This window comes from Peromyscus leucopus, chromosome 13 (assembly GCF_004664715.2).
Source record: "Peromyscus leucopus breed LL Stock chromosome 13, UCI_PerLeu_2.1, whole genome shotgun sequence".
NCBI lineage: Eukaryota > Metazoa > Chordata > Mammalia > Rodentia > Cricetidae > Peromyscus > Peromyscus leucopus.
Window position 1 is genome coordinate 41,032,003 of NC_051074.1, and position 23,106 is coordinate 41,055,108.

General features: G+C 42.9%; 1 protein-coding gene across 1 annotated transcript in view; it reads left to right on the forward strand.

The window, feature by feature from the left end:
* Positions 1-22,711, forward strand: part of Fn1 (fibronectin 1) — a 72,154-nt gene extending 49,443 nt beyond the window's left edge. The window contains 17 exon segments of the mRNA XM_028870030.2: positions 528-692; positions 1,328-1,483; positions 2,286-2,399; positions 3,246-3,515; positions 4,740-4,927; positions 6,140-6,227; positions 7,033-7,209; positions 8,616-8,705; positions 8,912-9,091; positions 9,894-9,983; positions 10,596-11,062; positions 11,952-12,090; positions 15,084-15,248; positions 17,496-17,621; positions 18,025-18,131; positions 21,292-21,402; positions 21,971-22,711. Coding sequence (XP_028725863.1) covers positions 528-692; positions 1,328-1,483; positions 2,286-2,399; positions 3,246-3,515; positions 4,740-4,927; positions 6,140-6,227; positions 7,033-7,209; positions 8,616-8,705; positions 8,912-9,091; positions 9,894-9,983; positions 10,596-11,062; positions 11,952-12,090; positions 15,084-15,248; positions 17,496-17,621; positions 18,025-18,131; positions 21,292-21,402; positions 21,971-22,042 — 2,705 coding nt within the window. The 3' untranslated portion in view covers positions 22,043-22,711.
* Positions 22,712-23,106: the final 395 nt, after the last annotated feature.

Consider the following 23,106-nt stretch of genomic DNA (forward strand, 5'->3'; position numbering starts at 1 on the left):
AAAATTAAAAATGTCCTTTTCCCCTTTCCTCCCCCAAACCTCACATGCTTCTCTCCCACCACTTCCTTTTAATTTTCTTGGCCTCTTTTTCTTGTTTCACATGCGCGCGCGCGCGTGAGCACACACACACACACACACACACACACACACACACACACACCAAGAGTGTGTATGCACTCCCACAAAAATGTTTAAAGTACAACCTGCCTAGTCAGTTGGTATTTTGTAATCAACTAGGAAACTCATTCCTGGGGATTTTTTCACCTTTTGCCTGTTAATCTGCAACTCAGTGACATTTTAACCCAGGGATGTTAAGTTGGCGTTAGCTTGAGAGTTCTCCCGGTTTTTATATGCTTACCGGGGCTTACTATGTGCATGAATACACCTGCCTGTTCAGTCTGTGTTACAGCAGCCCTCCTTAAAAGGCAAGTTGTAAGCAGCAGTGATTTCTGTACTGCTTTCAATGTGTCAATCATGTTGGAGTGACTCCTGGCTGCTCCAATTACCCACGAACCCCTTTCGTACAGGTGGGAACAGTCCCGTCCAGGAGTTCACTGTGCCTGGGAGCAAGTCCACAGCCACCATCAACAACATTAAACCTGGAGAAGATTACACCATCACCCTGTACGCCATCACTGGCCGTGGGGACAGTCCGGCCAGCAGCAAGCCGATTTCCATCAATTATCGAACAGGTACACACTTCCCGTCTGGGGTGACCCAGGGTTGTTTAGTTCTCACAGTATTCTCCGGGCTATTTCCTTCACTGTGAAATTGATTTTCCTTCGGTTTTGAGTGGTGCTGGGGATCAAACCTGGCATATCTCATGTATGTTAAACGAGTACTCTCTCACTGAACTACACCTTCATCCTATTTGCTTAATAAGACAAAAGCCTGTAGCCGACAACATCTATACGTGACAGAATTTTGAGACAAATGTAGAAAGAAGACCCCAAGGGCAGACATTTTTGTCTTGTGTTTTTAACTGCTAAACCTCATGTGTCTGCAGTAGACATAAGACAGAGAGAGTATTCATAAATACCTGTACAAATGACTGGGTGAATGGATTGGTAGAGGACAAAGCTCTGCCTGAGATGTGGGATTTTGTTTGTGGAATGAAGCTGTCATGTTGAAAATAGTTGTAACAGTGTCTGGATGCATGCATTTTCTTCTTCAAGCTAACCCTTCATTCTTGTCAAAAGAAATCTCTGCAGTGCATTAATAGAAGCCAACGATCATTTGTACACACACGAGGACTAACGACAACCGGCCTGGCCAATCCTGCCCTCAAACACTGGGGGGTCTTCACTGGTTTCTCTTTTCCCTATAGAAATCGACAAGCCATCCCAGATGCAGGTGACTGATGTGCAGGACAACAGCATTAGTGTCAGGTGGCTGCCTTCAAGTTCTCCTGTGACGGGTTACAGAGTGACCACCGCTCCCAAGAATGGCCCGGGACCAACCAAAACTAAAACTGCTGGTCCAGGTAAGAAAAACCAGGCGTGGCCCTCTAGGAGGATAAACCCAGAAGGAGCACAGAAGGTTTCCTTTTAAATGTCCTGTATGGTATGCGTTGTGGTGTTCCCATTCATAGACTATGTTGCCAGATCACTTCACAAGGCAAGCTTTAGTGTCCATGTATTTCTGGGTTTGTTTTGTGTAGTAATGTGGACACACCAGGAAGAGAAGGGCGGACGGACATTGTGGAGCCTTTCTAGATCTGATGTTTTTATTATATATAAAATGACTTCCAAGATTATGATCTCAGGCAATTGCTTAAGGTCAATTTAATTTCTTTCATTTTTTTTCAAGAATACCTCATTAATTTTGGGTTGTATATAATAACATCTTAAGGTGTATTCTTGAATATGATTTTACTGCACTATGATAAAATTCTTTTTTTTTTTTTTTTTTTTTGAGATAGGGTTTCATGAAGTCTGTGCTGGCCTTGAATGCACTGTGTAGTCAAGGTTGGCCTTAAATTTCTGACCCTCTTGTCTATATATACCTCCTAAAAGCTAGTACCATAGGCATACAGTTTACTGTGGTGCTGGGTATCAAAGCCTGGGTTTCTTCATGCGAGACGACACTCTACCGATTAAGCGGCATTCCCTAGCCCCAGCATGTTAAACCGTTGTTACCAATGAACAGGTTTCCCCACGAGGAGATAGGCGGAGAGGAATAGGTATTTCATGATTATTGTGTACGTCTGCTTTTGATTAAGCTTCTCTCTTGGGAGTGGCCTGGGTGGTCGTGTAGACCTGCAATTGCTTCTCCTTCCTCTGCAGATCAGACAGAAATGACCATTGAAGGCTTGCAACCTACCGTGGAGTACGTGGTCAGTGTCTACGCTCAGAATCGGAACGGAGAGAGCCAGCCCCTGGTTGAGACTGCGGTAACCAGTATGTGACCAATGTTTGATTTCTCCTCCCGAAGTCCTTTTAGTTTTGGGTGTCGATGGCCCCTGCATGCCCTTGGCCCTTCTATACAGGGAAAGACAACATGTGAGCTGGGTCATAGCCCTTCTGTACAGGGAAAGGCAACATGTTACTGGGTCGTATCTTGAGATGAGCCCTTAGCAGACATTTTTTTTTTGTCTTCTTGCCACATAGCGAGCTTGCAGGGGACACCATGGTAGTGTTGCCACCAACAGCTGCTCTGCTTTGAACCTCCTTCGCTCAAATAGCCTCAGCAAAATCGCATTTGCCTTTAGCAGATCTATGAAATATTTCTCTAGGACCTACTTTTTCTATGACTGGGTGGTAAAGTTGAAGTACCCCGTGGAGCCGTTATGTTCAGAGGCCTGTGGCTGGGCCGGCATTTTAATATACATATTTAATGGGGGGGGGCGGGGAGAAGAGTTTGAGAAATAGTAAATTGAACATTGGAAGTCAAAACTTTACCATTTCCAAGATATAGAAAATCCAGGTCTATGAGACTAACATCACATTGCAAAATCAAATCTTGATAGAATATCTTTAAATTAATAAAAAATTCCTTTGTGGGGACTTTTGCAGGGTGTCTACACACCTGTGTTTTAATAAGTAATGTGACGATAAATATCTAAACCCCCCCCCAAAGGCTCTTAAGCAAATGTCAAGTAGCTTTCCATTTTAATAGTGTGATAATTGGAGTTTAATTCATCAAAGAAAAATGGTATCTGCAGAACTGCTTTGCACGGTATAAAAATATGCTTGTTTCACAACTTGGCTTTTCACATAACCTCTTACCGTTAATTTGCCTAACAGACATTGATCGCCCTAAAGGACTGGCATTCACTGATGTGGATGTCGATTCCATCAAAATTGCTTGGGAAAGCCCACAGGGGCAAGTTTCCAGGTACAGGGTGACCTACTCAAGCCCTGAGGATGGAATCCATGAGCTTTTCCCTGCACCTGACGGTGAAGAAGACACCGCAGAGCTACAAGGCCTCAGGCCGGGTTCTGAGTACACAGTCAGTGTGGTTGCCTTGCACGATGATATGGAGAGCCAGCCCCTGATTGGAATCCAGTCCACAGGTATATCGTTAACGAACTGCACCACCCGGGTGCTTACGGGAGCAGCGGCTTTATGCCCTGCTGACATTATACTGTACCGGGCTATTGATTCCCATGGTAGGGAGAGTGGAAAAAATGCCCTCAAACGCTTGGGAAAGGCCCTCTTTCCTGAAGAATGGTAACACACAATAGAAGTTGGGTGACATTAGTTACCTAAGTCTAGTAAAAAGAAATTTAGAGTAGCTTAGCATATATATACACATATAGATGTGTGTATATTATATATATAATATATATTATATACATATATATATTTGAAGACCATAGAGTAAGACATTTGAAGATGTTACTAAACTGTGAATTGTTTCCTAAGTGACACACCTCTGTAGCTAACCCCCCCACACACACACACACATACATGAAGGAAAGAATCTAGAATCATAGAGTTTACTCTGAGAAAGGACCCTAAACCAGGCAGTTCCTTGCAGCATGGTCTAAGAACACCTGGGAACGTCTTCCCTGACCAGATAGCCTGTGCTGGTGCATCACTTGCTTGAAGGATTCTGATGCAAACACAGAGGACCGAGTGGTTAGGGCAGGCGCTTCCTCCAATCCTTTGTCCTCCTGTGCTTGACTTCTGAAGCAGGGTTGGGATGCTCAAAGCGTGTGGAAGTGACTGTCTGTGATACCGCTCTCGGCTGCTCTCTCCTGCCTCTGTTGTGAACCAATTTTCTTCTTACGCCGCACCGCAGAGAAAACTTCACATTTAGCAGTGATATTTGCCATGGGGTCCAAATAAAAGAGACAATAAAAGCCCAGTTCCATCTCTTGGATGGAACACTCTGTGAAATGGTTTACCATATGAAGATAAATCTATATAGAAAAGGGGCCATTGCTCATCTTTTTCATACAAAAGAAAAGAAAAATCAATTCGAATGACCAAGAAGGCAATTCAGCTCTTGGTTTTAAAAGGGGTGGGAAGATAAGACCTTTTAAAACCAAAAGTCTATTAGAGGCCTGACATTTACCCAGGTGTTTTCAGCGATTCTGAGAATTGCTGGTATAAAACACACTTCCCTCTTGTGTATCCCTTCTTATTACCTGTTTGTGCTGAATCTCTGCTGGGCCCGGGAGCCCTCCCAGCCCCTACAAGAACAACCCCATTCTACTTCTTAAAAGTCGCTTTGTTTTCCCTTTCCCCCACCCCCTCTGAGATCATTTTTTAACCAATGACCATCCTGACAGCCATTCCTGCTCCAACCAACCTGAAGTTCACTCAGGTGACACCCACCAGCTTCAGTGCCCAGTGGACAGCACCCAACGTGCAGCTCACGGGCTATCGAGTGCGGGTGACCCCGAAGGAGAAGACAGGACCGATGAAGGAAATCAACCTTTCTCCAGACAGCTCATCTGTGGTTATATCCGGGCTCATGGTAAGGAGTGAGCTTACATCCCTGGAATAAGGAAGTAGGTCGTTTCACTGCCTTTATCAGAGAACAGCAGTGTAATCTCATAATAAGTAGAACGTTCTTTCCTTCTACCACCTAATAATTTTATTATAAATGTATGCAATAGAATTCTTCTATGTTGAGCCAAGATTCTCTAGATGACTGTTGGATTAGAATGGTAGAAATAGCATTGAATTTTGTGCAGTTCTTTGGCAGATATTAATAAGTATTTTGCTTTTTTTTTTTTAAAGGTTGTACTCTGTAGGGATCTGTTTATATATCTACTGGCTGAATTTATGGCTTTTATGAGTGGCATTTCCTTGGCAGGAAGCATTCTTCAGTTAATGCCAACCTAACCTGACACTACCTTTATTAAAACATTTAAACATCAGCTGGGTATGTTAGCACATGCCTCAGTTCCCAGCACTAGGGAGGCAGAGGCAGGTAAATCTCTTGAGTTCTAGGCCAGTCTGACCTATAGGATGGGTTCCAGGACAGCCAGAAATACATGGAGAAACCTTGTCTCAAACAAACAAATAAACAAACACCATTTCTTTCTAGACATGCAGCAAAATATCCAGTATCCCTAAGGGGTTGATGGACATCTTAACACAAGACCAGTTCCAGGGGAAGCAGAAGAGAGATCAGAGACAGAATAGAAACTTTCTCTTGCCTCTTTGTGATCAGAAAAACAAACAAACAAATAATACAGATGTGATTTATATCTGCCAGCTACCTCCAGTGACCTACTTGTCTCTTGATGCATGAGGAATGTAGATGACCAGTCATACTTGGTAGACTAGGCTGACCTCGAATCCACAGAGATCTATTAAAGGCATATACCATCACACCTTCATTGCCTGGCATTTTAAATGGATACTGGGGATTAGAACTCTGGTTCCCATAAAGGAAAAAGAAAAAAAAAAAAGGCTAATATTGATTTTCCTTATTCTTTTTATTACCACTTTAGTATAAATATGTAATTTGTGAATTGCTTGGACTTAACCCCTGAGACCATTTTAAAACTCATCCAATTTAAATCTGTTGTCAATCACAGGTAAAAGTGAAGTTAATCTGAGAATTTGAAGTGTTGTGGGTTTTACAGATTGTCTTTTATACATTTCTCTAATGCTTTAGTAGAACTCTCTAGGCTTTATGCAATACCCTTGCAAAAGCTTCTCCTGACCTTACTTCTAGGTGGCCACCAAATATGAAGTCAGTGTCTATGCTCTCAAGGACACATTGACGAGCAGACCAGCCCAGGGAGTCATCACAACTCTAGAGAGTAAGTAATCAAATGTTTTAATATGGACAAACCTTCAGTGTAAGCAGAAAGTGAAGGTAGGTAAGTGATCTCTTAGACTATTAATTTAACAATAGAACTTGGAAATTGCTAGAATAGCTGATCTTTTTGATAATCCACTTTGCACGCCATCTAGAAAATGGCCTGCTGAAACAAAACGGAATCACTTCATTCTGGTGGGTTAAAACCCACAGCTGGTGTACACTCTACTTGTGAGGATTTATTTTCATGGAGTTCAGTTTGGGGAGGACGAACCGGCTTCTGCTGTAGGAAAGATGGGGCTGAATTAGGCCCACGATCTAGTTCTCTGCTTTATCAATAACTTGATGAGCAGCGGTCATGGAACATGTCTGTTTGATCATCTGCAGGATGATGAAGGGAGGAGATGCCTTATAAAAATGACAGAATACTGCTAGCCATGCTCATGTTATTACTAATTAACTATGTTAGGATTCCTACCACACATTTTTACATTGCAGTAAATTAATCATTGTAACACTTGTTTGGAAGATTTCTGGATACTATAGAGTCAGCCCTGGGAGCCACTGGTAGTATTGATAAAGCTTTTCAGTTTCTTCAAAGGAAAGACATGAGAATAAATATTTTTGTATTAACTAAATACCGTTAACCTTTCTTTGTGAATGTCAATGGGGGGTAACCTACACGTTATTAATCAGTGCGTTTCCTGCAGTGAATGTCTTTGTACAGTGAGGAAGTGTTTTAAACTATCAGAACCTTCCATGCATGAGCCCAGCGTGCATTAATCTCTAGCTGTGTTCCTATACAGATGTCAGTCCTCCAAGAAGGGCCCGCGTGACAGATGCTACAGAGACCACCATCACTATTAGCTGGCGAACAAAGACTGAGACAATCACTGGCTTCCAAGTCGACGCCATCCCAGCCAATGGCCAGACCCCAGTTCAGAGGACCATCAGCCCAGACGTCAGAACCTATACCATCACAGGTGAGTGTGCTCCACAGTCTGACTGTGTGTCCCCACAGCAGTCTGACTGTGTGCCCCCCCAGCATGAACTGGCCGATTAGTTATTCCAAGACCAGTGTTTTATGAGAATAGTTTAAAAATATGATTGCCATCCCATGATATTTTTACTTCCCGACTTTTGTTTGACCTATAAATTTCATCAATTTTTTTCCACAAAATGCTCATTATTATTTAAAGAAAATGCACACCCATAGTCACAGGCAGGAGTCTGAGGCAGGAGGATGGAAGTTTGAGACCAGACATAGTGAAACTCTTCTTAAAAAAAGTTAATACAAAAAACAAAAAGATACAAATTAGTAGTGTATAGTTCTTAGCATTAACATGACTATATTTTAAAGTATAAATTATAAGTATAATGAAACTTATAATTACAAACAATACTACATGCCTGGTGGTGGTGGTGGTGGTGTACTCCTTTAATCCCATCACTTGGGAGGCAGAGGCAGGTGGATCTTTGTGAGTTCAAGGCCAGCCTGGTCTATAGAGCAAGTTCTAGGACAGCTGGGGATACACAGAGAAACCCTGTTACAAAAAACCAAAAAAAAAAAATAAATAAATAAATAAACTAAGAAAACAAACAACATGTTGTTGTTGGTTGTTTTTCGCTTATATTCTTTTGGCTCCTTGCTCTTCAGGGGCCCACCACCCAGCTCAAATACATACACATGGAGACTTACTGTTACTTACACCTGCCCGACCTTAGCTTGGCTTATTTCTAGTCAGCTTTTCTTAACTTAAATTGTCCCATCTGTCTTTTGCCTCTGGACTTTTACCCTTCTCTATTTCTGGATATCTTTTCTTTCCTTCCAGGCTGTCTGGATAGGTGGGTGGCTGGGTGGCTGGGTGGCTGGCCCTGGAGTCCTCCTCCTTCTCATCTCATTCCTTCTCTCCTCTAATGTTCTCCTCCTTCTATTTATTCTCTCTGCCTGCCAGCCCCACCTATCCTTTTTCCTTGCTATTGGCCATTCAGCTCTTTATTAGACCAATCAGGTGTTTGAGTCAGGCAAAGTAACACAGACTTGCAGTGTTAAGTGCAATATAAAAGAATGCAATGCATTTTCTCATCATTAAACAAATGTTCCACAGTATAAACAAGTGTAACACGTCTTATAATATTCCACAACAACATATAATAAAGGTCGAAGTATAATCAGAGATTAATAATCAGAGTTCAGTATCAGGGACATAAGTGACTCTCTTTTGAAATGAGTTTCTCATTAATAGTGTCCACACCATGATGTATTTTACTGTTCTCCTGTGGACTGCTTCTGTAGCCTACAAAAATTTAGGGTGGTAGAGGAGTCAAGGAAATTGCAGGTGAGCATGAGAACTCGCCAATAAAATAGGTGTGTCTTTTAAAATTCCAGGTTTACAACCAGGCACTGACTATAAGATCTACCTGTACACCCTGAATGACAATTCCCGGAGCTCCCCTGTGATCATCGATGCCTCCACTGGTAACTACGCTTTCTATTAAGGAAATGTCGACTGATACATCATGGAGTCAACCACATAAATTTGAGAACTAAGGAGGCAGCTGGAATTCCCATGGGATATCTCCCAGGGCCCTCGGTTTTCCCTACTTGGTTTGCTCGGGCTGGGTGCAGGTGTGAGTATCTTCATGGCCATTCATGTTCTAAGACATCATTTGGTTTCCTTTCAGCCATCGATGCCCCATCCAACCTGCACTTCCTGACCACCACACCCAACTCCTTGCTGGTATCATGGCAGGCACCCCGCGCCAGGATTACTGGCTACATTATCAAGTATGAGAAGCCTGGATCCCCACCTCGAGAAGTGGTCCCTCGGCCCCGGCCTGGTGTCACGGAGGCCACCATTACTGGTATTGCTTCCATGCTGTGATTTTTTTTCCCCTTAATTACAGATACCCCAAATCTAGAATACTTTCCAACTGTGTCTTTGCTGTTTCGTGAGAATGGGATGCCCGGCACTCTGGAAGGCAGGCATTCTTCTCTTTAGGGACAGTGCTGTTCTCAAAAGGTCTGAGCATGTAATTTCAGTGACATCATATGATATAGCTAGATGTATTGCTCTTTGATGGAAGTTCACCTATTTTTTTTTTCATTATTTTTGCCCCTCCCCAATAAGATAAATCCTATCTATAGTATCCCCTGGATGTTGGAGTCCCTGTAGAACACCCAGCTAGAAGGGATCACAGCTTCTTAGCTGCATCTGTGGGACAAGAAAATAGAATCTGGTATGGGAAGACTTGAGTGAGCTGGATTTTTGCACTGTCATTGAAGGCTGCCAGTGATTAGACCTAAGCAGAAGTCTGAAGTCTGCGATGCGCTCTCCCAGATGTATATTCCACTGGTGGCCTACAGTGTTGATAGGTTATATACTATTAATACTGCCAATCAATACTGTCCATACTGAAAGAATACTCCAGTAAGGTTACCGTGACACTGCTTTTTCAAGTGTCAGCTGTGATTGGAAGATGGCTAGCTGGCTGGGTGGCCTTTGTGCACAGTCCCTGGATGTAGCTAGAAGAAAAGTTGGTTTTACCTCTGAAGACTCCAGAGACATCTGGGAGGAAGGCTCGCTCCCCACTAGCCTTTGCCGGTGACCCCTGCTGGACTGGCCGAGTCTGCCAACACAACAAAATGGCTGTGTGTCCCAACCAGGTCTGGAGCCAGGAACCGAGTACACCATCTACGTCATTGCCCTGAAGAACAACCAGAAGAGCGAGCCGCTGATTGGGAGAAAAAAGACAGGTAAAGAGTCATAATGACCCGTGGTTGGCTTGCAGGGTGAAGTTCTCTACGTTGTGATATGTTTCTCACGGGTTATTTTTTTCTAGCAGTATGGCTTATATATCATACTCTTTGACAAGGATCACCCAAAGCTATTTGATTTATTTATTTCTCTACAACCTAAAGCCTTTTTCAACTTTCAGAAATTCAAACTAGATAGTTTGAACTGGGGGGAAAAAAACAAAACAAAACTTTTTAATGGTGGGAGTAAAAACCTTTCCTCTTTGTCGTCATTTATTCCGTTGGTTTCTGAAATTTCAAATCAAATGCTTGAATTGCAAAGGCTTCATTGGAGCAGAGGTCGCTTTCTGTGGGGCTCAGCGGTTCAAAGCTTTGTCTGTATGAGAAGTTCATACTAACATTTTTTCCCCTGTCTGCACTATAAAGAAATCTGTGAGGAAAATCAAGATTTCTTTCTAGAAAGTGGTTTGTGATCTGAGAACCGCTGATTGGCTCGGAGCCTCCCTCGATCGGGTTGATGAACAGTTGTTGCCTGGATTGATGGTGATTGTTGCTTCTTCCTGGAGCTCACTGCGCTTTGCTTTTTTTTGGCTCTAACCTCTCTTTGGCTAGATGAGCTTCCCCAGCTGGTTACCCTTCCACACCCCAATCTTCCTGGACCAGAGATTTTGGATGTTCCCTCCACAGTTCAAAAGACCCCCTTCATCACCAACCCTGGGTATGACACCGAAAATGGTATTCAGCTTCCTGGCACAACCCACCAACAACCCAGTGTTGGGCAACAAATGATCTTTGAGGAACATGGCTTTAGGCGGACCACACCACCCACCGCGGCCACCCCCGTCAGGCTTAGGCCAAGACCATACGTGCCGAATGTAGATGAGGAGGTCCAAATCGGTCATGTTCCCAGGGGAGACGTAGACTACCACCTCTACCCTCACGTTCCGGGGCTCAATCCAAATGCCTCTACAGGACAAGAAGCTCTCTCTCAAACAACCATCTCTTGGACGCCATTCCAGGAGAGTTCTGAGTACATCATTTCATGTCATCCTGTTGGCACCGACGAGGAGCCCTTACAGGTAACTAATTTTTTTTCTCTCTTTTTGTAACTTTGTCAGCCAGAAGCAATCAAAGCTTTCATGTCAGATGTCTACTCTCCCAGGACTCCTAGAAAGATGTCACAGCTCTGGGAGATGTGTATTCTCATATCCCATTGTGGCTCTGGAAGATTAGCCAGAGAGTGTCACTGAGTTTGCCCTGGTAGAGAGAATGAAATCATTTTTATTATTCTCATACACTGGAGGCTACTTAGTGAGATGGATAGAAAAGAAGGAAAAATATTCTACTTTTATATGGAGTCTGAAATGCCACCCTTGTCCTTGAAAAGTCACATTATCTATGATGTGTCTAGGAAGATTAGATGAACCTTTGGGTACCAGCTGTTATGAGAGATTGATTCTCCAAAACCCTATTCTTTAATTTGTCCCATAGGTGCTAGAATCAATTTTTATTGTGTTATTTTTAGAAAGCGGCAGAAATTTAAAAGTTGACTCTACCAGAGGACATTTGTTTGCTTAGAAACTTCAGTCTAGGGATATTGCCAGTGTTTTGGGAAAACCCAAGTTCTAGTGTGAAGGCACCTTGCCTGGCATGTGCCTGTCTCCCGTGGTGTCCATGTTTATGAAGAGTTTTTTTTTTGCCAGGAGTTCTAGAGAGCCACAGGATTCAGAGGAGGCTAGTATAGTGGAGGGTTTCTGGTAACTGTGGACCACCTAGATAGAAAAAAATCTATCAGAAATGGTGGCTCATTGAACATCTCATCCTAACTGGGTGGGAATCCTAGATAAACCGTCGCCCCCCACCCAGCTCTCCCTTTGTTCTTTTTTAAACGGGGAGGGTTACTAATGGGATAGGGGAGCTCATGCCCGCTTGTCATTGTAATGCTGTCTCCCTGCTCTGGATGTACAGTTCCAAGTTCCTGGGACTTCCACTAGTGCGACCCTGACCGGCCTCACCCGAGGGGTCACCTACAACATCATAGTTGAGGCACTGCAGAACCAGAGGAGGCACAAGGTTCGGGAAGAGGTGGTGACCGTGGGCAACGCGGGTAAGTACCCTGCTGTCCCGGTCAGGCTCACGTTTCCTGCTGGGTCGCCCGGAGAAGGCTTTGTCTGTCGTTCCTTGTTATCTCTGAACTTAGGGAAGTTAAGGCTGCACCACAGCTGGGACTTCCCCTTGTGCAACCCTAGGGTGTTCACTAACACGTATGTATGATTGACAGGCCTGGAAGGATGCTAATATCATTTAGTCCGATACTCTTTGTCCCTTCCATTGAGGATCTAGTTGGTTTCTGGGTACTTTTTACTCCTCTCTTGTCCTTACTGTGGTCCTCTTCAACATTTCTAACCCAAACAGAATACCTTCTAGTCTTGCTTGGCAACATTAAGTGATGACTTAGATTTTTTGTTCCCAATGTAAAATATTACCAACATTGCCCCTTTCTTTCCAAAGAGCACTCTATTCGAAATTTCCATTTTATATACTTCTTTGTTTCTTTTTTTTTAGATGTACTTTTTAAATTTTATGTGTATGGGTGTTTTGCCTGCATGTATGTCTGTGTGCAACATGCATGCAGCACCCATGGAGGCCAGAAGAGGGCGCGGGATCCTCTGCAACTGGAGTTACAGACAGTTGTTAGCCACCATGTGGGTGCTAGAACCTATGCCAGGTCCTCTAGAAAAGCAGCCAGTGCTCTTAACTACTGATCCATCTCTCCAGTCCCTTTATGTGTGTTTTAATACCCTTTATTATATATATATATTAATTTCATGTTGCATACATGCAAGATCTTAATAAAGGTTAAATGGCCATCACACAAACTTAATAAAGATTAAATGACCACCATGAAACATCTTAATAAAGGTTACATGATCACCATGAAACATCTTAATAAAGGTTACATGATCACCATGAAACATCTTAATAAAAGTTAAATGACCACCGTACAACATTTTAATAAAGGTTAAATGGCCCCCATGCAACATGTTAATAAATGTTAAATGATCCCCATGCAATATCTTAATAAAGGTTGAATGACCTCCATGCAACATCTTAATAAAGGTTAAGTGGCCCCCATGCAGCATCTTAATAAAGGTGAAATGACCCCCGTGGAACATCTAAATAAAGGTTGAATGGTCACCAATCAACATCTTAACAAAGGTTAAATGACCTTAATCATGAAACATCTTAATAAAGGTTGAATGACCCTTGACTCTTCTGTGTGTCCCCTGGAAAGTCTTCTGAAACCACTGTGTGCCATTTGGCTTTCTAAGTTGCAGTAGCTGAAGGCTGGCCGTGGAACATGAGCTAGGGGATAACAGAAAGTGTCAATTTCAAGTCTTCGATCACTGTAAGGAACCTCTTCCACGTCGCAGGACTTCTGTGTAGGGCCAATTTCTTGGTTTCAGTCTCCTTCCTCTGAGAGAAGACTGCTGCTTCACTCGTAAACTCAGCAGTTGCCTGGCTGGCAATGCAGAAGTGGGCAGATGGTTGGTATGACATCCACAGTAGTGAATATTCGCCTTTTGTGGGTTCCCTAGTAAAGTGCCACATGAAAGGCCTTTTCAAAAGCATAGGGCTTTTCATGCTTTCCCACATTGTCTTCTTGAAGGTGGGGTGTGTTTCAGACAGAATCTTACTAGACAGTCTGTGCTGGAGAGAAACCTGCCCTGTAGCTCAGGCTCCATAGTACTAGAGTCGAATTCTAGCTCCGGGGTGTTTTTAAAATAGTGAATCCCCATGTAAGAGTTTCCGCCCCTCTGCTTTCTTTCCAACTCCTTAGTCCATCAGTGTTCTCACTTACCATGTTCTCTGGTCTTAAAACACTTTAGATTTTCTTTTTCATTCTTCCAGGATAAAGGCTTTTGAAATATTAGGCATTTCAAATATTGGTTGCATTTGTTCTTTTGATTTTTACGCAATTAAAAGAAGTATCCACATGGGGGATTTAAAGTTGTTTAGTAAGTTAGCTCATTTAACATTTAGAGAATAACTTGAGGTGTGCTTTATTTGTACATATTATACTTATTTATTCATTAGAAATGGGTATTAATGTTTTAACTGTACATAGGTCTGTGCACAATATACATGTTTGGTGGCCATGGGATGCAGAACATGCATCAGATCCCGGAGACTGGGAAGTTAGAGACAGTTTTGAGTCACTGTGTGGGTGCTGGGAACCTAACCAGGCAGTGCTCTTAACCCCCAGCCACCTCTCCAGCCCTCTGCACAGATGATGTTTTTAAAATAATTTTTAATTTTTAAAACAAAATTTTCTAAGACAGAGGGACAGATCTTGGGAGACCCACTGAAAATTTTTTACTTACTCCTAAGTTATTTGCATCATGGTGATTTCTCTTATTTGGAAAATCCAAATTTGTCTAGTTTTATAGTAACTGTAAAAATCTAGGTTTTCAAAATTATTTTGTTAAAAAAAAAAAAAGCGCTAAAATGTAAGTGAAGGTTGCATTCTAATGTTACATAAAAATGTCAAGACTTTTTTAGTGTAAGCAAAGAATGGTGTCCAACAATAATGGTTGTTAATTACTCGCTAACGATAATTGTTAACGAGTAATTTCTGTATACTGATGAAGAGATATCTTCATTTCATGTAGCTTCTACAAGATCCTAAGGAGGTGGAGGTATTTATATTACAGTTCTTATGTAATGGATGAGGAAAGGGAGGCAGAGAAATGTTAATTAGCTCAGAGAAATTTGGTACCTCGGAGAAGCATCACTGCCCGCGTTCATAACTAGTTTAAATTGTCTGAAGATCGGTGTAACTGACAGTGAAGTAGATTTCCCAGAAGAGATCACATTTCGAAACTGCAGACGGGAATGAAAGGAGATGGGATTCTTTTACCCTGCTGCGCGTCAAGTGCGCATTGGCTGTATCAAAGCATCGCTGATGAGAATTATCTGGTTTTGTTAGTGCTACTGGATTAGGTCATTGTACACAGTATGTTTGTTTCTATGTGTGGCCTGAAACCATCAATAAGATGTCTTTTTTGCTTTTCCCCCTTCTCCTCCTTTGCTCCATAGTCAGCGAAGGCCTGAACCAACCTACGGATGACTCCTGCTTTGACCCTTACACAGTCTCCCATTACGCCATTGGAGAGGAATGGGAACGGTTGTCTGACTCTGGCTTTAAGCTCACATGCCAGTGCTTGGGCTTTGGCAGTGGCCATTTCAGATGTGATTCGTCTAGTGAGTAGCTTGCTTTGTCCATCGACCTACTCCTCCATCTCTTCCAGGCTCCTGCCTCTGCACTAGCTGGCCACAGAAGCATGTTTGGCAGCAGCGGGCTCTTCCAAACATGATGCAAACAAAAGTAGACTGTTGGACGCGAAGTAACATTTTGCATCATGGAAGAATGATGGGAAATTTTACTTGTGAACTGTTAACTGCATTTCAAGAGTTGTGTGCTCATCCAACACTCTTCACTAAAACATGTCTGTCTGTAGCAGCGATACACGTTTTGAAGGGTTTAGTTATGTCTAACTTGATGCAAGTTAAAAACTCACCAAATTCCTTTCAATCTTTAGTGCTGAGTAAGGACAGAGGAGAACACACTCACAAATACCATCTTTCTCAACATAACCAGACACACATGTGTTGTAATACATGCACACATCACACACATACACACACACACACACACACACACACGCACGCACGCACGCACACATGCATGCACACACACACATCTCACAGCCTAGATATCCCAAACATTGCTAATAATAGAAGGGAAAATATCTAGGTAATGCATTTAATTTTTTTTTTTTTTTTTTTTTTTAAGTTCAGAGCTGAGGACCGAACCCAGGGCCTTGTGCTTGCTAGGCAAGCACTCTACCACTGAGCTAAATCCCCAACCCCAGCATTTAACTTTTTTTTTTTTCTTCAAGACAGGGTTTCTCTGTGTAGTTTTGCACCTTTCCTGGCACTCACTTTGTGGAACAGGCTGGCCTCGAACTCACAAAGATCCACCTGCCTCTGCCCCCCAAGTGCTGGGATTAAAGGTGTGCGCCACCACCACCTGGCGACCTCAGCATTTAACTTTTAAGGGTCCAGCTCAGGGCCTGTGAGATAGGTGACGGCAAGATGGTGACCCACATTCTATCTCTGGAAGCCACATGATGCCAGCTCCCACAAGTTACCTTTGACCTTTATATATGAACTGTAGGACATGAATTTCCACACATACACATATACACATACATACACATGGAAATAAAAGTTTCAAAGTCAACTTTGGCTAGAAAATATTTGATTTTTAAATTTTCAAGAGGTTTGTGGGTTTTTTTTTTTTTTTTTTTTTTTTCAAATTATTGGTGGAAATGATGCCAAGAATTATCTACTGTGTCTAGAAATTTAGTACTGGAGTATATAACCATTCATTTATTCTTTGTTTTTGGAGGTATAATTATTATGGGCAGTTTATTTTTTTTTAATGTGGTAATCATTATGTCTTAAGTACAAGCCAGTGGACAGTTATAGAAACCATATTCCATGGAACGACATCTAACAGATCTCTGAAATTTTCCATGCAACATTTTCCTTCACTTTATGTGAAACTGCTAAATCCAGACTGGAAGTATAAAGTCAAGGAGTGGTTTCGGGTACGTAGACTTGTGTACTCAATGGAGCACAATGGACTGCCCGCCCTTGCTCGAGCCAGCGGGGAGAACGTTTGGCATTGACAGGAGGTTTTTCCATTCTGAGAGGGAACCACATTGAAGTTTGCGTGTTGATCATGAGTCAGTGCTTGCTCGCAAATGTGGAGCCTACAGCAATTTTACATGTGAGACTTGGGCTCAACGTTCTTGGCTGGACTGCCATAATACTTTTACTTACAATGTAAGGAGGCTGAATTATTGATAAGGTGGAAGAAACACTGTATCTTATAAGTGTCTTAAGTGTATTCTGTTTAGAATAAATCTTAGAGATTAAAAGGCCATTTTACATATGGCATTAAACACAGCTTGTGATGACTGGCTACGTCTTAGAATTTATCTATTTGTACAAGCCTAACTCACTGATCAGTCATCATTTTGTTTGTTGTTACATTTATTCTCTTTACTTATATGAATCAGGTGGTAGCAGGAAGTTCCTAGCTGATTTCTCTTTAATGTCTAATTAAACTATTTTATATCTATGATTGCTGCAAACCCCAAAATAGTTTTTTATTCTCCATTCCATTTAATTTTCCATGATTGTAAGGTTTAAAAAGCCCAATGAATCGATGATTAGACCATGAAATGATTTTGGTAATAGTGTTGTCCTAACACCATCTTGGAAAATACTAAATATTAAATGTTATCATGAACGGTTTACCATAGGGAATGTGATCTTCGACTTTCCGCTCTACGGATTCATGTCATGTCCCAGTGTTCTGCCTGTCACGTGAGTCAAAACACAAGTTAACTCTTTGCCTGTGATGTCCCCACTTTACAGAATGGTGCCACGACAATGGCGTGAACTACAAGATTGGAGAGAAGTGGGATCGCCAGGGAGAAAATGGCCAGCGGATGAGCTGCACGTGTCTTGGGAATGGAAAGGGAGAATTCAAGTGCGACCCCCGTACGTCATCCTAATGGTTTCTAGACCCTTGAGTACTCTCACCTTCCTAACTGAGCCAAAACACTCATTCACAGGATGGGCTGGAGACGGTGGGTTTGTCAATGTTGTGGGCGGGAAATCAGTAGCGTGCTTCAAAAGTGAGTCGTGACTGAATGTTACATCCAAGCCCTTTAACGGCTTTGATCATCTGCAGTGAAGTGTTAAAAGTGGACTCGGCTTTTAAAATACGATTTCTACCTTCCCATCGGGCCTACTACGCTGAGGCTTTGAAACATCTCTTTCTGATTCACCTAAGTTGCTGAGATGTGGCCTGTGCCCATGCAAGTCTATGGCAGGTACATCAACTTAACCTGCATGATTGTTCTTGGTCTTACAACGCTTTCTGATTTGTGCCCATGTGCAGATGAGGCAACGTGCTATGATGACGGGAAGACCTACCATGTCGGAGAACAGTGGCAGAAAGAATATCTTGGAGCTATTTGCTCCTGCACGTGTTTCGGGGGCCAGCGGGTAAGACTGGTGTTTCGGTAAAGTACAGAGGAGGCTCCAGCATGGATTTGCTGTGTGCGTAGGGGTGCCTTGCCTCGTATGAAGAGTCCCTAAGATGGGTATATTCCTCCCCACATGTCCTTCTCCTTGATAAAAATGTCAGCACCCCCATGCATGACTACAGGCTGTCCTGTTTGTCCTCACCTGAGCTGTAGCACCAAGTCTCCTCCAGCTCTGTGCTGACGGGCTAGCATCTCTGTGGCAGCATTGTTCATGTTTAATAACACCTTGATCTAAGAAAATGCCACTTTTTTGTGCCCTTGCTCAACCTAGAAATAGATCGCCTATCACTCTAATACTGAGCTGAGTAATAACAGACAAACAGGGAACAAGAAGAAGTGGCCCTGGCTCTTAATGACCTACTTGGGGACATTAAATTAGCATACCCTGCCAATCCAAGCTGATCACTAATTCTGACTAAGACCTCTCTGGATGGGCTGGAATCAGCAGGAAGGCCCCATAGGAAAGAGGAATAAACCGCCTAGGGTGTAGGATGCTAACGTAAGTAGGGAGGGAAGAAAGCAGAGATGTGATCATCTTCCCGGGCCTAGGAAGAGCTGGTCCAGGTGGGGTTCCAGCGAGGCGGCCTTCCCCATGGTGTCTTCTGTGAAGAAATTAGATTTGAGGAGGGAGAGAAGTGTCGAGAGCTGGGAAGTTCATTACTTAAGCTAGTACTCCTCAGCCATTTCTTATATGTGCCCTCTTTATTATCAACTTATAGTCCATCTCTTAACAGTTGAAATGTCAAGATGACTTATAACTTAAAAGTAATAGACATAGAGCTAGGTGTGATGGTGCACTCCTTTAATCCCAGTACTCAGAGGCAGAGGCCAGGGAAATGGAGATCTCTGTGAGTTTGAGGTCAGTCTGGTCTGCAAAGTGATTTCCAGGACAGCTAGGGCTGTTACACAGAGAAACCCTGTCTCAAAAAAAAAAAAAACAAAGAGAAAGGAAAAAAAAAATCTGGGAGCTAGAGAGATGGCTCAGTGGTTAGGAAAGAACACTTGTTACTCAGGCAGAGGACCCAGACCTGGTTCCTCTATTCACATGGTCCCTAATGATGAGTCTCAGAGAACTAATGCCCTTTTCTGGCTTCCTGAGGCCAGGCACACATGGTACACATACATCCATGCAGGCAAGCACTCAACATAAGATAAAAATATATAATAAATCTTTTTAAAAAGAGAAGGAAAATGAGTGGCAGCAGGAAGGATCCTGTGGACCACAAGACTCATTAGATCCCAGGGCAGCCTATGGGATTGACATCTCGTTCAGCCATAATGTGTTAAGTGCTCTCTCTCTCTCTCCTCTGACAAACACAGAAGCAGATCATAAAACCCAGTCATCACAGTCTAACTGAGTGACTTTGTTGGAAGTAGACTTTGATCGTCCTTCATCACTTCTTTATAACTTATGAACACAAAACCCTTTGAATAATGCCTGTCTCTAAATTTCTGAATGAAACCTAATGGTAGGGATTGTTCTGGTTTGATACCAAAGTGTAGCACAAATTCTAATTGGTCTTAATAATACAAACCCGGAGTCAGATATTGGGGTAAATGCTGAAAGATTAGAGAAGGAAAGGAGCGCCAGCCACTAGAGAAACTTCTTTTCAAAAGTCTGAGCTCCAGTCTCCTCCGGCCTTATATTCCTCTCCACATCATTTCCTATCTCCTCCTCCGTAGTGCTGAGATTAAAGGCATGCGCCTCCCAAGTACTGGGATCAAAGGCAAGAGATCCCAAGTACTGGATTAAAAGCATGAGCTTCTGGCTCTTTCTCTTTTAGACTGGATCAGTCTAAAGCCCAGGGTGGCCTTGAACTCCTGATCTTCCTGCTTCCTCCTCCCAAGTGCTGGGATTAAAGGTGTGTGCCACCACTGCCTGGCCTCTGTGGTTAACTAGTGGCTAGCTCCACACTCTTATTTCCAGGCAAGCTTTATTTGTTAGAGCACAAGCAAAATAGTCCCACACCAAAGCACCTTTATTGATCTGCAAGTGGGGTCTAGCGGGAAATAAGCTCTTAAATAGAGAAATATGTCAAAAATATTTAAATGATTGTATAAGAAAATGATTGTAGTATTTATTTATTTTTGAGGCAGGGTCTCTCTGTTACGTAACCCAGGCTATCCTGGAACTTACTATGTAGACCAGGCTGGCCTTGACTCCCAGCAATCTGCCTGCCTCTGCCTCCACCTCCTAAGTGATGGGATTAAAGGCGTGCATCATCATTTTCACCTGGCCTTTTTCTTAATTTTTTTGAATTAGAAAAGGAAAGTCTCATTCAAGTTTGGCAAAAGACAGCCACCGTACTGAAGGACACCCCCCCCCCCCAAGTCTGTGAGCTTCAGGGGCTAGAGCAGTGGAAGCCAGAGTTTGTACCTCTCTTTATGTTTATCTACTTCCGCTTCCTCTAGGGTTCCTGTAAATGGTGGCATCTTCACCCCATCAGCTCATTTTTCCTCCTTCCAGCTCAAGAACAATGAGAAAGTGAATCCCTTTCCAGCAAAACTCAGGAAGAAGCATAGGCCCATTGTGGGATCTTCCTGTATCCCATCCCATCTCTGGCCAGGGCTGAGGCGACCATGCTATAGACTAGAGAGGTTTTAAAAGGGACCGGAAAGAGGAAGTGGCCAGCTATCCAATTCTTCCTGAGGCCCACTGTGTCCTTTCTGGCTTCTTCTAAGTCATTCCTCTACTCTGGCTCTGTTTCCTTCACTGGAAAGTGATAGAGTTTGTCCACATGCTCTAAGTCACTGTTAGGAGCCATGGAGGGCTGTGAGAAATCCTCCACCGAGAGTAGAAAGCCTACTGAGGAGGAAGGTGGGAGTGAGATGAGCAGAGCTTGAACAGGAAAAGAATCTAGGACATTTCAGAAGAAAGAAAAGCCTGTGTGGACAGATATATATGTAAGACATGGTAATTCAGAAGAAAGAAAAGCCTGTGTGGACAGATATATATGTAAGACATGGTAATCAGCCATGAAGGCATCATTGGCGCTTCCTGTTTGATTAACCGCTTATATTACCAGTGCATAAGAGCTGAAGTTTTTAAACTCAAAGAGCACTAAATTATGTCCTCAGGTTATCACAAACCCCATTTAACTTCAGGTCTCTCTTCTCAGGGCTGGCGCTGTGACAACTGCCGCCGACCTGGGGCTGAACCCGGTCCCGACGGCTCCACTGGCCACACCTACAACCAGTATACTCAGAGATACCATCAGAGAACAAACACAGTAAGTGCACGTACCCCCCACCCCCCCAGCGCCTCTTTCTGAATTCGGCTAGGTGCATAATAAGGAGTCTGTGTATAGATGCTGTACTTTTGAGTGAACCAAATGATTTTTATTGGAGAGAAGTCTTTTATGGCTGGGGAGATAACTCAGTGCTGAAGACCCGAGTTCAATCCCCAGAAACCATGTAAAAAAGCTGGGTGCTGTGGCAAGTGCTGAGGCTGCAGAAATAGGGGGTCCCTGGGGCCCCAGCCTAGCCTAATCAGTGGGCTTCAGGCTCATGAGATCCTGTCTCAAAAATCAAAGGTAGGTAGCATCTGCATGTCACCCAAAGGTTAACTTCTGGCCCCATACATACATACATACATACATACATACATACATACATACATACACAGTCTGATGATCGACTTACGTAGAATTCTGTACCTTAGAACAGAATTATAACTTGTTGTAAGTTACTAAATGCCTGGGCATTGTCTATTGCTCAGTGCCTTGTTAGTCTTTTGAAACAAATCTCCCCTCCACACTTCAGAGTATTGCTACTAATGTTTTTCTTCTACTGTTACAGAATGTTAATTGCCCGATTGAGTGCTTCATGCCGTTAGATGTGCAGGCTGACAGAGACGACTCCAGAGAGTAATATTTTCAACCCAGAAGAACAAGTGTCTCTCTGCGGAGGTCACTCCACACCCGAGTGATGTTAGCGGCCCCTCCATCTTTGAGCGTTCATTTCTCCCTTAAGTCAAGTTCTCAGCTTCAGCTCAACTCACAGCTTGTCCAAGCACCATCCTGGGGAATGTTTTGAGACTTCTCTTTTACACCGTGGCGGTTGGTTACCTTGTTCTGCTCCCGAGTATTCGGTACCGCCCAGTCTTGTTCAAGAGCATCAGAGATCCTTGTGATTTGGTCTGGGATCCATAGGGAAACGCAGGTAGCCAACCAAGATGAAATCTGTCTTAGTATCCAAAATCTTGAGTCGGAAAGTTCCCCAGGCACTTACTTCTGCTCTCTATAACCATGTGGCCTGCAGCGCTGTCCGGAGGCATGTCCTGTGGCCGTGTGTTCAAACACCTCACAGTACTCACTCTGTTCCAACAATTCTAATTGCCTAGAAATAGCCTTCTCTTACCTGTTATTTATCAATTTTTCCCAGTATTTTTATACGGAAAAAATTGTATTGAAGACAGTGTGCGGTTGACGAGAGGAATTCAGTATAATTCTGGTTGGTGATTATTTTTATACTGTACGTGCCAACGCTTTACTACTGTGGAAAGACAAGTGTTTTAATAAAAAGATTTACATTCCATGATGTGAAGGTCACTTTCTTTTTTTAACATAAGGCGTTAGGGGAGAAAAATCACAATTCATGGATGTCTTTTTCTTTTCAGTTCAACAAACATTTGAAAAGCCACAATGTGCTCGCCTGGGGTGACTTCTGTACGTGAACCTCTGCCTGGCCCTACAGAAGCACAGATTTAGATTTCGTCATTTGTGTCCTTGCTTGTGGTTCTGCCATAACAGATTTAAGTGGATTCAAATATTTGTTACCCTTGCTAGCTAGTATTTTAGAAGTATAACTGAAGTAACTTTCAGTTTTTCTTAACATCTGTTTTCAGTGTGTGTGTGTGTGTGTGTGTGTGTGTGTGTGTGTGTGTGTACATACATGTATGTGCAGGTGCCCATGGAGATCAGGAGGCCCAAAGG